Consider the following 13,532-nt stretch of genomic DNA (forward strand, 5'->3'; position numbering starts at 1 on the left):
TAAATACACGAACAGATGTCGCCCTTTCTCTAGTTGCTTCGTGCAAAGTTTCGTTTCTCTGTCTCTTTTAGTTTCTCCGTTATCACGGTTGGAAATTCTAAATTATATTATAATGTGAAAACGCCATTTCATGACTGTCGTGAAGTCGGCATGGGTTAACGTCCTCGTAGAGAGCTGCTATTTCACTAATGCGTGTTTATGGTCACGGGTGTGCGTATCGCAACACGAAATTACCCAAAGTAAGGGACACCCTAATAAATAAATAAAATCCAGATGTAGCATAGGTGCTACATATGATCGATAGAGGGTATCAGAGAAAAGCAATAGTGAACGTAAATCATGCCTAGGCGAGAGTGCTAATCGAACATTGAATAGGGTTGTCACAAAGAACCATAGAACTGATGCAGCGCAACTGACTGCAAAACCAAATCAGTATATTTGGAATATGTTTCTGCAATCAGACTTGCGATAACTTCCATACTCGCAATCATGTTGCGTTTCCGAAACTGTCGACTACCGCCGGCAATGTGGCAGCCCAAAAAGATAATGCTGAAAACATAAAAATCTCCATTGAAACCGCGATGGTTCAGTGGTACAGCACTCATTTCTGGCGTGTGAATCCCTGGTTCGATCCTAACTCTCGCCGAGTAGATAAGCTTTGAAGTGAGCAAACATTGTATGCATGGGATTTTCTCAGGGTTCTTCAAATCATCCACCATTATGATCCATCATTACCGTCTCCCTTAGCCTCAATTAACAATTTGATCTGATTTTAGTTTAGCGTCCCTTTCAGCAGCGAGGCTATATGAGACGTGGACTTACAGTTTAACGTGTAATCTGAACCACATGAACTCCTGGGAATTGAACCCGGATCTCCCACACCAGAGGCGCGTACGCTAACCGCTTAGCCACGAAGGAGTCTCGATTAATAATCATGGGACGTAACTGCCCCCCCCCCCAGGGATGACTGGAAGAGACTAATATAATCTGATGAGTCTGTGACTACTTTGAATAACCAAATATTGCACTTTTCATTTTCAAGGCCTTCGAAAGCGATTCAGGTTAATCGGACACCTAAATTATACAAATTCAATACATATCTAATTATATGGAATACGCACAATAGGGTGATTTCTATTTATATGAGAGATTTTCAACTTCAGATTTTGCGTAACCCTGACACCTCAGTTTGTTGCAATGTATGTTCTAGTAATTTATGGAAAATTTCAGCAACGTTTGTTTACACTGAATGGACACCCACGCTCGCGTAATTATTAAGTAAAATCAGATGTATTTCAAGAATATAGTTGATGCCACAGAACATAATTCTTTAATTTCTATTTTACAATAATTTTCTCCTACTCCTTAGGAATATAATCTTGTTATTGGTGTTCTTAACAAAATTCATGCATATTTTAACGTCCTTAATGGCTGAGAGCGGATTCCACACAACCTATTTCATACTTTGGTTTATCTGTGCTTATGAATCTTGCAACAATTTAAAAATCCTGATGTCCGGTCCGCTAGACAGTACCCCATGCAAAGGGAGAATACAGCAGCAATTAAAAGTTCAAAAATGTGCTATCTGCAAGGAAAGTACAACAATTCCTTGTATTTTAAATGTAATGCAAGCACCAGTTTTTGTCCCTGTAGTGCTAGCTGTTGCGTCGAAGCATATTCCACGAAGAACACCTGCTAGGCTACACTTATTTATGAGTTCTAAAATTGCAAATGCTGTAGCAGCTTCTGACCTGAATTTTACTTTGGATCTCCCAAAAGATGATTCTGAAATTTATGGCCGGGATCCATACCTGGGAGGCGATCGATCATTACTTTTCCAGATATGTCTTCCAATAACTTTCCATTCCAATGTATAATTATAGGCACCTGATGCTGAAACTGCTGATGCACATTTCTGAAATAGCGGAGCGGATTTGTTCTCTCTCCTCTTGGATAACCTTACAGAATAATTAATAACGTTTCCTATGCCTTCTACGGATACTATTATCACAAATATTTCTTGGTTATTGATGTGGGTTCTTGATAGTGGCAGCTAGTTTTGGTGTTATTATTGACAATGATCCAGCTCCGCCAGTATCTATCGCTAGGCCACATAATTTTTGAAAGGTACTTTTTAAGTGGAACAGTAGGATCCACAGATTCATTCATATCAAGCTCAAGGTCGAATCCATCACAACGATAGACCCGACAGAACGATTTTCTGACTTCCACTTTTCACGCTGAATTCATGTCGATATCAGAAACTTATTTATATACATACATCACCCCTTTAACGTCTTCTTCCACACATGCTTACGTACTCAGCATTGTTGCCAGACACATGAGGAGTAGAAGTTACTACATATGACCTAAGGAATCACAAAAACCTCAGATACAAACAAGACATTAAAATCGATTCAAGACTGATAAAAGTTAATCGCAGCAATCTCAAACGTTTTGTGCCAATAAAACACAATGTTCCAATATGCATAATTTATGCTTGTTGAGCGACCTCTAAATATTAATAGATTTTGCTAAAATTTTGCAGAAAATTTTCTTCTCTAGAAACAACCAAACACTGAGATGAAACAAAAATCACAATTTGAAGTTCTGAATTATAATAATGCGCAGTCGCACACTATCTATCAGTATTCCACGAACATAGGTTTCAAAAAGTATTTGAAATTGGAAATAATAAAAATGCGAAAAAAAAAAAAAACATTACTGATGTAACTAACTTCTACTGAAAACACACAATTTTGATACAATATGATTTATGAAATAATAATAAATTGAAAACCATTATTCTTGATCATAGGTGTCACTAGCTCACTAATCATTTAAATAATCTAGACAATTATTGGTCTAAATATGTTAAAAAAAACCTCCACCATACTTATCTTGTAAATACTATACTATTAACAATTTTCAATGTACTTTTCTTTACTCGTGTGGTCATCTAACTTGCTTCGCTTGCATCTGATTGTTCTCCCGTACATTTAATCGCGTATTTTAATGTTTTAAGTTCCATCTACATTTTTGCCTTCCTTAATCTTGAATGTTTTCTTGGGAGATTTCTTCTTTCTTAAGACGCTTAAGCAAGTTTATAAGTACCCAAAATTTCAATGACTGTCTAGGCTTAGGAGATGTGAGATAGTAGGAATATCCATTTTGTCAAGTGTTGTAGGGATTGCTTACAGAAATCCCTGTACATATGAGTTGAGTTGATTTTAGTTTAACGTCCCTCTTCAGCAGTGAGGCTATATGAGACGAGGACCTACTGATTAACGTGGAATCCGAACCACATGAGCTCCTGCCGGGAATCGAACCCGGGTCTTCCGCCCTGTACATATGACCTATTACCTAAACGGATGACGGATTTCCTGTTTAGGACTTCACAAAATAGTTTTATAAGCCTCATTGTGCGCCTGAAGATATTAAAAAGGACAAGCACCCCTGATAATTATGATTATTACCTTTATGAAACTGACCCTTGAAATATCAGAGGCGTCTTTTCTACAGTTAGCTACAAGTATGCCACTGACGCTATAGACATACTTTGATGAATGCCAAAAGAAAGCGTACGTCTCCTCTGCAATGATTCATAGAACGAAAGGATATACGATTTCTATAAAATTGACTCGTGTTGTTTGGTATCATGAACTACGCCACACCTTGTTAAAAATCTGACCAAAATCTCTTCCTCTTAAGTTAATGATTTTATCCTTAAAAAAGACTTAAGGGACTTTTTTATTCCAGTTATTTAGTTGCAGTGCATAAAATACGGACTTGTTCATTGGTATCATTCATGTGTCATATTGCTTGGGACAGAGTACGATATTGTACAGGATCATTCTCTCTTTTTGCCCCTTTATTTGGATGTAAATGAAGATTTTCTATCAAATACGAGAAAAAAAATCTGGCATTTTGAACTTTGCAGAATGCTTCAGCCAATGTATTAAGTGTAACACTTACCAGACCCTCCGCAACTCATAACGAAACCTAGTTTTTTTTTTTTTTTTTTTTTTTTTTTTTTTTAACGGTGACTAGACAACCTCTTATTTGGTTGCTTTTAGCAATGGCGTTATTTGAATACAACAGCGTTATCGTGGTACTAACATGCCATTTGATCAAAACAATTCTAAACTTCTAGAGATCTACAGCTTTCGGGATATGCATCTTTTCATGCAGTTATCACTGATACATGTAAAATACCACAAAACGAAATTGATTTAAAAAGATCCTTCTTTTATGATAACTTAGCTTCTACTTTGTACTGCATATCTCGGAGAGACACCCACGTACAATTGCACTGTTATTAGGTGGGGTTAAACTACAAATTGCAGGTGTCCAATTCATTTACGTTTGCAATTAACCAGTGGCTGGCACTACAAATCTACATGACTTCTTACCTTACCTAAATTACTTTACAAGCACATTAGAAGAAACACATTCATTGGGTATTTCTATGCTTGGCATTACGAACCAAACAATCAAAAAACATTAACACAAGGCATGTAAGTATTTGTATAAAATATATATATTTACATCATCAATTTACAAAAGTATTTTACAATAAAAATTCAACTTTCTCACACAATACGCACACACAACAGATTTTAAAAGAAGTCAGATGCCCGAGGCCTTTTGGGAAGATTTAATAGATTATCAGTCAAACTTATAGATTCTGAAGCTTTTCGTCCACGTAATTGTCCAGGAGTTGTGGAACCATCGCTTGCAGCTGGTGAACGGAAGGATCTGGCCGAACCAGATCCTCGATTTGGTGTATTTCCTTGCAAAATAGACAGTCGAGGACTAGGACTATAGGAAGCTCGCAACGCTTTATCCGTTCGTAAAGTACGCAACTGGGTTGTGGCAAGTCTTCGAGCAGCTGGCGAAATTGAATTCAAACGATCCAAACTAGCTGATCCTGGACGTGGAGATGGCCTAAAGAATAAAAGAAGTATCCATTATGATTTACCCATTACAATTACACAAATATGCACTACATAGAATTGATAAACTTTCAATATACCTATTGTAACTTTCAAGAATTATGTTCAGTGGCCCTCACTGCGCCATGACAAAAATTGTCACCCAACAGTCAGCGCCGATCATTGTGTACACTCCTTGATGGTACACCTTATTTGTAATAATGCAACGTTAATTAGCATAAACGTTAATTTATTTTTGACTACTTTTTGTAATGAAAATCTAAGAACAGAGTTTAAAAAATATATATATATATATATTATAGAATACATGAATTTTTTTCCCTAGTGTTAAAAAAAGACTGAAATTGAAAATATTATTTTTGTATTGTTATTTTTTTGTGGCAACTTAAAAATGTGAATATTAGGTAATGGAAATTTAAATGTAACAAAAGAATGTTAAACCAATTAGTTTTAGGCGATCACGTATTCTCTCGTGTCATTTAAAATCATTAGGAGAAAAAACAAAGTAATTATAGTGTATCTCAGGGTCCAGAATGATGCAATTTTTCTAATATAAAAGGTACACGAAAGGACAGTGGGGATGCAGGTTCACATTAAAACTTAAAAACTCCCAATAATTATAACTCAAAGAATGAGTGGACGACGGAGAACTGAACTCAAATTCTGTTTTATGTAAGTTGTATTTTTCTTGTAAAAAACGCTGTTATTTTGGTAACCCAAGTTTTAAGTTTGGTTTCCTTGCAATAAAGTTAAGCGTCAAATTTTGTGGCTATCTCATTTTATATTATGTAATCATTAAATTGACTTCTGTAATTATCTGTAAATAAAACATTGCATTTTCGGCAATTTGAAAAAAATAGAAACACTGGTCCTTTAATTTAAAGGCCATCCAATAACTTGTTAAGTCAATGGCAGGTGGTAATACTCATCCTCTCAATAAAATCTAACCACTATATTACCGCACTATTCAAATATTTTAGATATTAAAATTATTACTATTTATCTTAAGAGAGTTTCAGAACAGCTAAGATGAGATGACAAAGAATCATACAAATCAAAATCACCAGTTCTTTTGTCCATAATAGACACTTTCTTTCTGACCAAAAGCTGTAATTTAATGATACCATCGTGTAGAAATATTCTTCAATATAACACACACCAAAAATCTCAGAAAAATATTTCTTAATTACGGAGATACAAAGTTTCAAACAATACAAAAATAGCGCTGCCTACGTCACGGCCACAAACAAGCTATTTCGCGTGACATCATATATCAGTTCCCCTCTCTGAGCCGTACTGAAAGCTTTAGGGAATCCTTTCATATTGCAGTTTCTTACTGCAAAGTACAAATAAAATTAGTGGACTACTGAAAGGAAAGTGACAAAATAAATAAAATACTTACTATACACAAAAATAACGTGTTAACAAGACCTATTCTCCTAGTTTAAAATATATTAAAAACAATCTATAATGTTCTAACATTACAAATATTTTTGATAAATATCAGCAGGATTATTATATTATTATTTTAGAGCAGAAACATTAGGAGTTTAACTACTACATCAATTCAAATTACAAATAAATCACGCGCAGACAGAATATACAGGCCACCATATTATAACTACAATTATGGCTCTTCTTATTTTAAAAACTTGGCTCCCAGTGCTTTGAAAGTGCATGTTCTATTGGTGCCTATACATTTTTTCCATTCGTAATTGTACACACTGAAAATTTGTCGGTATACGTATTATGAAAGAGTGAATCTCCATGCTATTATACTACGGCTACAAATATACACCAAAAAGCTTTTAATGCCTTTTAAATAAATCCGTATCCCACTAAGTCCTTTACATGTTTTCTACCATTTACTGTACATATTAGCAATTGGTCACCATACACCACTGCTACAACTCTCTTTATCTTAATGCTATAAGAATCATATTATATAGGTCCTTACTGTTTTACTACATTTCAACAAGGAAAACGTTTTCGTGGTTACCGTGGTGGTTTAGAGTTGAAGAAAGCTATTGCAACAGAGGCAGACAGATAGTTACATTTTAATCCTTTCCAAGAATACATTTTAAACCTTAAAAATGAATGGACAAGATCGAAATGTTAAGTATTAAATATTTTAAGTGCTTTGTGGACACTTGAAGTGTTTCATTATTCAGGACTAAAAAGCTACATAATGTCTCAGTGATTTCTTCCAGTTTGCGGTGGGAGTGTTCGCGATTATGGCTCCAGTTCGGGCTGAAATACTGACGATCAAGTTTTAACAGGGATACAACAACTACTGGATGCAAGGTGAGTTTTTTCTATGCTAAATATGCATCCTAGACCACTTACAAGTTGTTATACCAGGGTACCTACTACAATTTCAAAACTAAATTTCGTGACTTTTTATTTACCAAACCATAAAATTTCGTAACATTCTCAAGTGCGAATTAGGCCAAATTTTCATACATGCGATATAAGCATACTTTGGTTGCGATTTGGTAGCGTCTAAAGCCGACCACAGACATTTTTGGTGGTGAATTTTGATGTTTTATAGAACAAAATTTTCCTGTCTGCACTTATATTTGTACACATAAAAGTCACCTAAAAGCTAAATTTCGTGACATTTTCATGACCGTTTTCTGATTTCATGACTTTCGTGACCCGATAGACACCCTGTATATTATATATACAATTAGATTTCGTAAAAAAAATTTGGAGAAATAAAAAAATATATGTACAAGTAGGGATAATATTTAATTTTTGTTGATGAAATCTGTAATGATGGTATCCAATTTTCAATCCAGGTTTCTCTTTTTGGTGTTAAGTTATGGTTTCCACATTCTGATGAAACAGGTTTCAAAAACGTTCTTTTCTATTGCTGATGTTGCACGATGTAAAACTTTTATGTCTTTCACATTATGTTTAGTTCTTCTGTAAATGTTTAGGCAATTCCGAAACCCCTTCCTTATTATCTCTCAACTTCCGTAAGTGCTCCTTCAGCCTAGTGTTAATACTCCTTTTTGACATTCCAATATAAATACCTTGGCACGAGTAGAAAATTTCATAAATACACTCAGAATTCTTATCAATGAAATAAATAACTTTTATATTAGCTCAGGGGCCTTTTCAAATTTTTTGATAGTCTTACTTTCAAATTGTATTTTAAAGCTATTTGCGTCGTCGAAATGGCAAGCTTTGGATAAGTGGAAAGAAAACCCATTTTTTTTTTTTAAAAATCCTGTTTTATTTTTTCCATTATTCAAATTCTCCACAATATTGAATATCTATAGCTGCCACCCTCCCATGATGTGCCTATTATAATAAATAATTAGATCTAAATCAATGACGTGTTCCCTTTTTTTTTTTTTTTTTTTTTCATTTAGATCCTTGATAAGTTTATCAATTTGTATGTTCTAATGAACATATTAATCCAGAAGTTTGCTTTGACTTTCCATGGATGTCCCTATTTTCTACGTACATTGGCAATAGGTTTCCTAAAAAAAAATTGCCTGAAATTTGTTATAAAACATGTATAAAGTAAGATTCAAGAAATTTTATAGGTTATTTTCTTCCTTTCCCACTGAACAGAGTTGGCAAAAACCATGGTTTTTATTGAAAAAAAAAAAAAAGTTTTTTTTTTTTTTTGGGTTTAAACCCGTTTTCTTTTTGTTTAAATAATTTACTCTATGTATTTATATTAGATATGGACAGAAATTAGTTTGTTTCACCTTGGCGTTATTATGCAACAACAAGGTTATGCTGGAAGGGATCACATAAGCTTAAAGCGGAATCCAAACTGCTTCTCGACTTACATCCAAGAGAAACTGTCCATTTGGACACGAAACCGGGACTAATTGGTCATAAATGCGATTGCCGACTCACTCACGAAGGACTCCTGATAAAAATACGTTGTACTGATCTTTACATAGGCGTACTTGTTAATATAATTGTCAAGAGTCATTTCAAAAGGACAAAAAGATAAACAGTTACACAAGTAGAATTATATATAAGTCGGGAAACTCCCGCCTTAGCCATTGGGAAAATCCTGTTATTACTTTAAATGTGTTTACATGTAAAATTTTAAGGTTAACGTATCATAATCACTACGCTAAAACTGAGGTATTAAATTACAAATTTGGTATGTAGAAATCATTCAATAAAATTAAAACGAAGTCAAATCCAAGTTGATGTTGGAAGCTACGTAGGCAGTTGATAATTTTTGCCAATTTCTATCAATAAGAGGCAAACTTGGCTTCTTTATAAAACAATAGGCATTCATTCAAGCAGAAATATATAATTTGGTTTCATTTCGTATGTTTAGGCTTAACATCCTTATGAAATACCAAGGTTATCACGGAGAAAGACTTTCGTTTAAAGGCACACCTCGAATCGCTACTTGGTTTACACTTGAAAGATGGGTTGTGGTTCGACCGAGAATTGAACACGGGACCCCTTGATTACAAGGTAAAAAGTAGATAAACGTAATGCAGATGGTTTGATATGTGGAAACGTCACCATTAAGTTCACACGATTTAAAGCATTTTTTTTTTTTTAACCAGCCAACCCTGCCACTGAAATTTGATATTACCAATTATTTGTTCTAGTTGGCCTAACGTGTTTTTAATTGTCCTTCAGTCTTGTAAATTATCATAGCATCATCTGCAAAACAAACATATTTAATATATTTAAGTAAGATTTTCTAAGATACTTATATCCATCGGTGAAACAAAAAAATATTTTAAAAAAGCAAACAAAATATGAACCTGCTACTAATTAAGAAAATTGTTAATATTATAAATCTGAATTAAACCGAAAATTGTAACAGTGATTGATTGTTACAGGTTATACAATTACTCTCTAAATTAGTGCAATTCTGAAGATAGAGGCAGTTGATTTGCTTTTGAAATGCCAGTTCTAATACAATAAAACTTGAAAAGTTTTATTTATTTCATTATAAACGTCTACGTGAAAATTATGTATAATTTAGGTATGAAGACAATGGAACACTTCTTTCACATTTTCTGTCCATATAGGGGGCTTGCTATATTTCAAGGTGCACTGTGATAGGTGAAAAACCGATGCAAATGAGCAGTAAATTTGTTATGCTACGGAGTTAATACAGCAGTGTGACTCGAACTGAAATTTGACGTCTGCTGTAACGTTAGCGGAGGTGGAAGCAACAGTTCGGCCATGGTGTCACCAGCAGCCACCACAATTCTTCGCTGATGGCGTGAAAAATCTTCTTTCGCATTGGCGCAAGTGTGTTGCCCGTAATAGGGACTATGTTGAAAAATGATGCTATCATTTGTAGCTGACATTACAAGCTCTGTATCGGTGTTATCTGTCAAATACAAATAAAAGTATCACCTTGGAGGCATTACTTTTTGAATCATACACGTAATTAAGCACTACCTAATGTATGTACGTCTAGCTTTGACTCGAGAGCTACTGAATCTATTTCACTAATGTTTTTCTCCAAATCTCACTATAATTACGAAGTACTTATAATACTTTGGCCAATAACATAAATGAATCCACGAGATTTAGAGTTCAATACGTTGTTAACAACGATTTTCCGTGCGTGATATATGTTTAAAAACGGAACTGGTTAAATCTTACCATGTCGCATAATTACAGTGTAGCGTATAAAATTATCTTAAGACCTGAATCTCGCAAGAAAATTATGCACTGTTCTTTTGTACATGCGATCCAGAATCAAAAGCATTTGGATGCACAGTTAAGGGAACTTATTAAAGCGGAGAACAGCTTTCTCAATGCACCATTAATTTCTAGATTTCGGAACAAATTTCCTGACTTGCCCAAGTAAGAGCATACTCCAAATTTCCTGGCAATTTGCCGTTTGTAAGTTTCACCTGACCGATTCTCGTCGTAATATTCCGAACTTTTACAAAAAGCAGAATCGCTAGTTCACAATGTTATCCACAAAACTGTTCATACAATATAGAATTGTTACGGAGCAACAGATAAAATAAAATATACTTACGTTGCAAGCTGCTGGCGTGCGACCTGCATAGCTTTCATTTTAAGTTCTCTATGTTTTTGACTGACTTTCTCCGCCAGCTCAAGGGCAAGTTTCTCTCTTTTCGGAAGATCGGGGATTTTGAAGGATGGTCCTGGGGTGTCCAGAAATGGAGTGTCTCCACCATCTAATCTGAAAGGTGTACCCTCAATTTCACCCCACGTCATCAACGGAGACTCATTGACACCTACGGTAAAAAACAGTTTGTTACGTTTACAAATTCGTGTAGAAGAATATGAATACTTAAAATATTTTATTTGAACATAAAAACACATCAATACTAAAATAGAAACAAGTTACTGTACTTTTTTTCACAAGTAGCTTCTTACCAAATTCCAAGAGATCAGCTCCATTGAAAGAAGAAACTTAATTCTTAACAACACACACTATCCTAAGAAAGAAGAGAAAGAAGAAGAAAAATAATTTCTTGCTAAAAATTAAAGTTACTATTTATTCAGTAGACTCTATCAACTGAGTGGCTGGGTAAGATAAGTTTTCCGTAAAATACACTACATTAAGTACGTTGTTTCCATATTCTATATTATTAGCCTTCACCGAAAAAAGAAAAAAAGGTGTCCAAAAATTTAAGGTGTTTTACAACACCAACAACGTTTGGGAGGTGACTCCTGACACCAAGATAAGACAAAAACTATAGACCAATCTGGGTGCAGAAATCCGTCATTTCGGATTTATAGGTTGCCGAAAACATGAAAAACTTTAAAGGTCCATAGTTCCAACCTACCGTAGTCGGGTCAAGACTTCATTTAGGAACAAATATGTGCCCTATCCAAATGGAACTAGTATGTCCCATGTTTCAGAATCCTGCAGTACTTCCGCAAAAATTTTTAGAGACGCAGTTGGTAAGAACTTCAAATTATATGCCAGTAGCAAAACTTCCTATTGCTACTGGCATAAGATAATGGTTGCTTTCTTCTGTTTGTCCTCTCTTTCTTCCAGCACCATTTCTGATTTGCAAGCAATCTCTCTTCTGGGAATAATTTTGGGCAACATTCGGTCGATCCTCCCCACATCACATTACAATTTAATCAATGGTTCTCTATGGATAGTTTCTGTTTCTTTTGTGAAACAAAAGACAAAATTAAAATTTACAGAACATAATGTTCTAAAAAATTTAGAAAGTAATATCAAATATGTAGAATGGAAGAAGTTTTTGTTTTTGTATTTATTAACAACTTAGAAATAACATGACCAAACTTAAATTTTATGTCATGATTCTTTCCGAATTCTGCGACGCAAGTTCTTTAGAGTGTTTTCTTTTACCTTACTTTGATAAAGTCAAAATGTAATAAAGCGTACTTGGAGAGGTTCTTAATATGAAGAAATATGGTATTTCAAAAATCAGGAGGAGGAACTAATATCCACTCAAATGAGAATCCTTCGTGATTCCCTATGCAGTCATTTCAAAAACTTTTCTCCGGATTTACAATTTCTTCAATAACCTAAAATTATTATAGGTTTTTCCTTATCCTTATTTTTAAGGATAAGTATAGCACAGACAGGATATACATAAATGCAACAGAAGGGTGAATATATACAAAAATTACTGTGGTAGAAATAAATTACCGAAAAATTGAAATTAATTACTCATTCATTCTATGGCATATAGAACCCGGAGATTCAATGTCATATTCACAAACGGTCTCTTAAGTTTGTTATTATCCAACTGGGTCCAGTTTCTACTTTGTACTCCTATTTCTGCGAGATTCATCTTAATATTGTTTCTTTGAGTTTCCAGTTAAAGTTTTGAAAGCGATCCTACTTTTATCCATTCTACCTACCTGACCTTCCCACCTGAGTCTTTTAGACTTGATGACCCTAACCATGTTTGATAAACGGTATAAATTATGAAGTTTCCGCCATTCCCGTCCCTTCTGGGTCCGAATATTCGCCTAGTATTTTGTTTTCAAATACTTTTAGTCTGCGTTCTTCCCTCAGAGTAAGGACAATATTTTGCAACCATACAGCATAACAGGCATTATTATAGTTTTATATATTTTAAACTTCAAATTCTTCGACAAAATTCGTGAAAACAAAAGAGCTTGAACTGAATAGTAGCACTAATTCCCTCTCTTCAGTCGATATTTAATTTCTTCGTTGATATGTTTTTGATCTTTTAATGCTGATCCTAGGTATTTTAAAGTGTCCACCTTGTCGAAAGCATTTCTTGATATCTAACGTATCCACAATTTGCAATATTACTGTCACGGTCATTTTCTATTATTATTATTATTTATTTTTTTTTCGCTTTACTTTCAAATTAAAGTCCCTGTGTGCGTTTAATAGAACTTATGCATTTCTTTCTATTGTCCTCGTATCATCCTCTATCATGAAAATCATTCGGCTCTAGGCCCTAGGTACTATCAATTCTCCTTACAGCTTATTTTAGTACAAAATGAATAATAACAGCGACAACGTATCTCACTATTTCAGGCCATTAACAACGTGAAAGCTCGCGGACAAAAGTTTCCCTACTCGGATTTTACTTTGAGTTCCATTCAGCGTTGTTCGAATCTTCTCCA

The 13,532-nt window shown here is 34.4% G+C and overlaps 1 protein-coding gene across 1 annotated transcript in view; it reads right to left on the minus strand.

Moving 5' to 3' along the window:
• Positions 1–4,518: 4,518 nt before the first annotated feature.
• Positions 4,519–13,532, minus strand: part of Es2 (ess-2 splicing factor homolog) — a 60,019-nt gene continuing 51,005 nt past the window's right edge. The window contains exons 7-8 of the mRNA XM_081768885.1: positions 10,957–11,179; positions 4,519–4,947 (exon numbers count right to left, since the gene is read on the minus strand). Of these exons, the coding sequence (XP_081625011.1) occupies positions 4,620–4,947; positions 10,957–11,179 (551 nt within the window). The 3' untranslated portion in view covers positions 4,519–4,619. The remainder of the gene's footprint in view (positions 4,948–10,956; positions 11,180–13,532) is intronic.

This window comes from Thermobia domestica, chromosome 8 (assembly GCF_964235325.1).
Source record: "Thermobia domestica chromosome 8, izTheDome1.hap1.1, whole genome shotgun sequence".
Lineage (NCBI taxonomy): Eukaryota > Metazoa > Arthropoda > Insecta > Zygentoma > Lepismatidae > Thermobia > Thermobia domestica.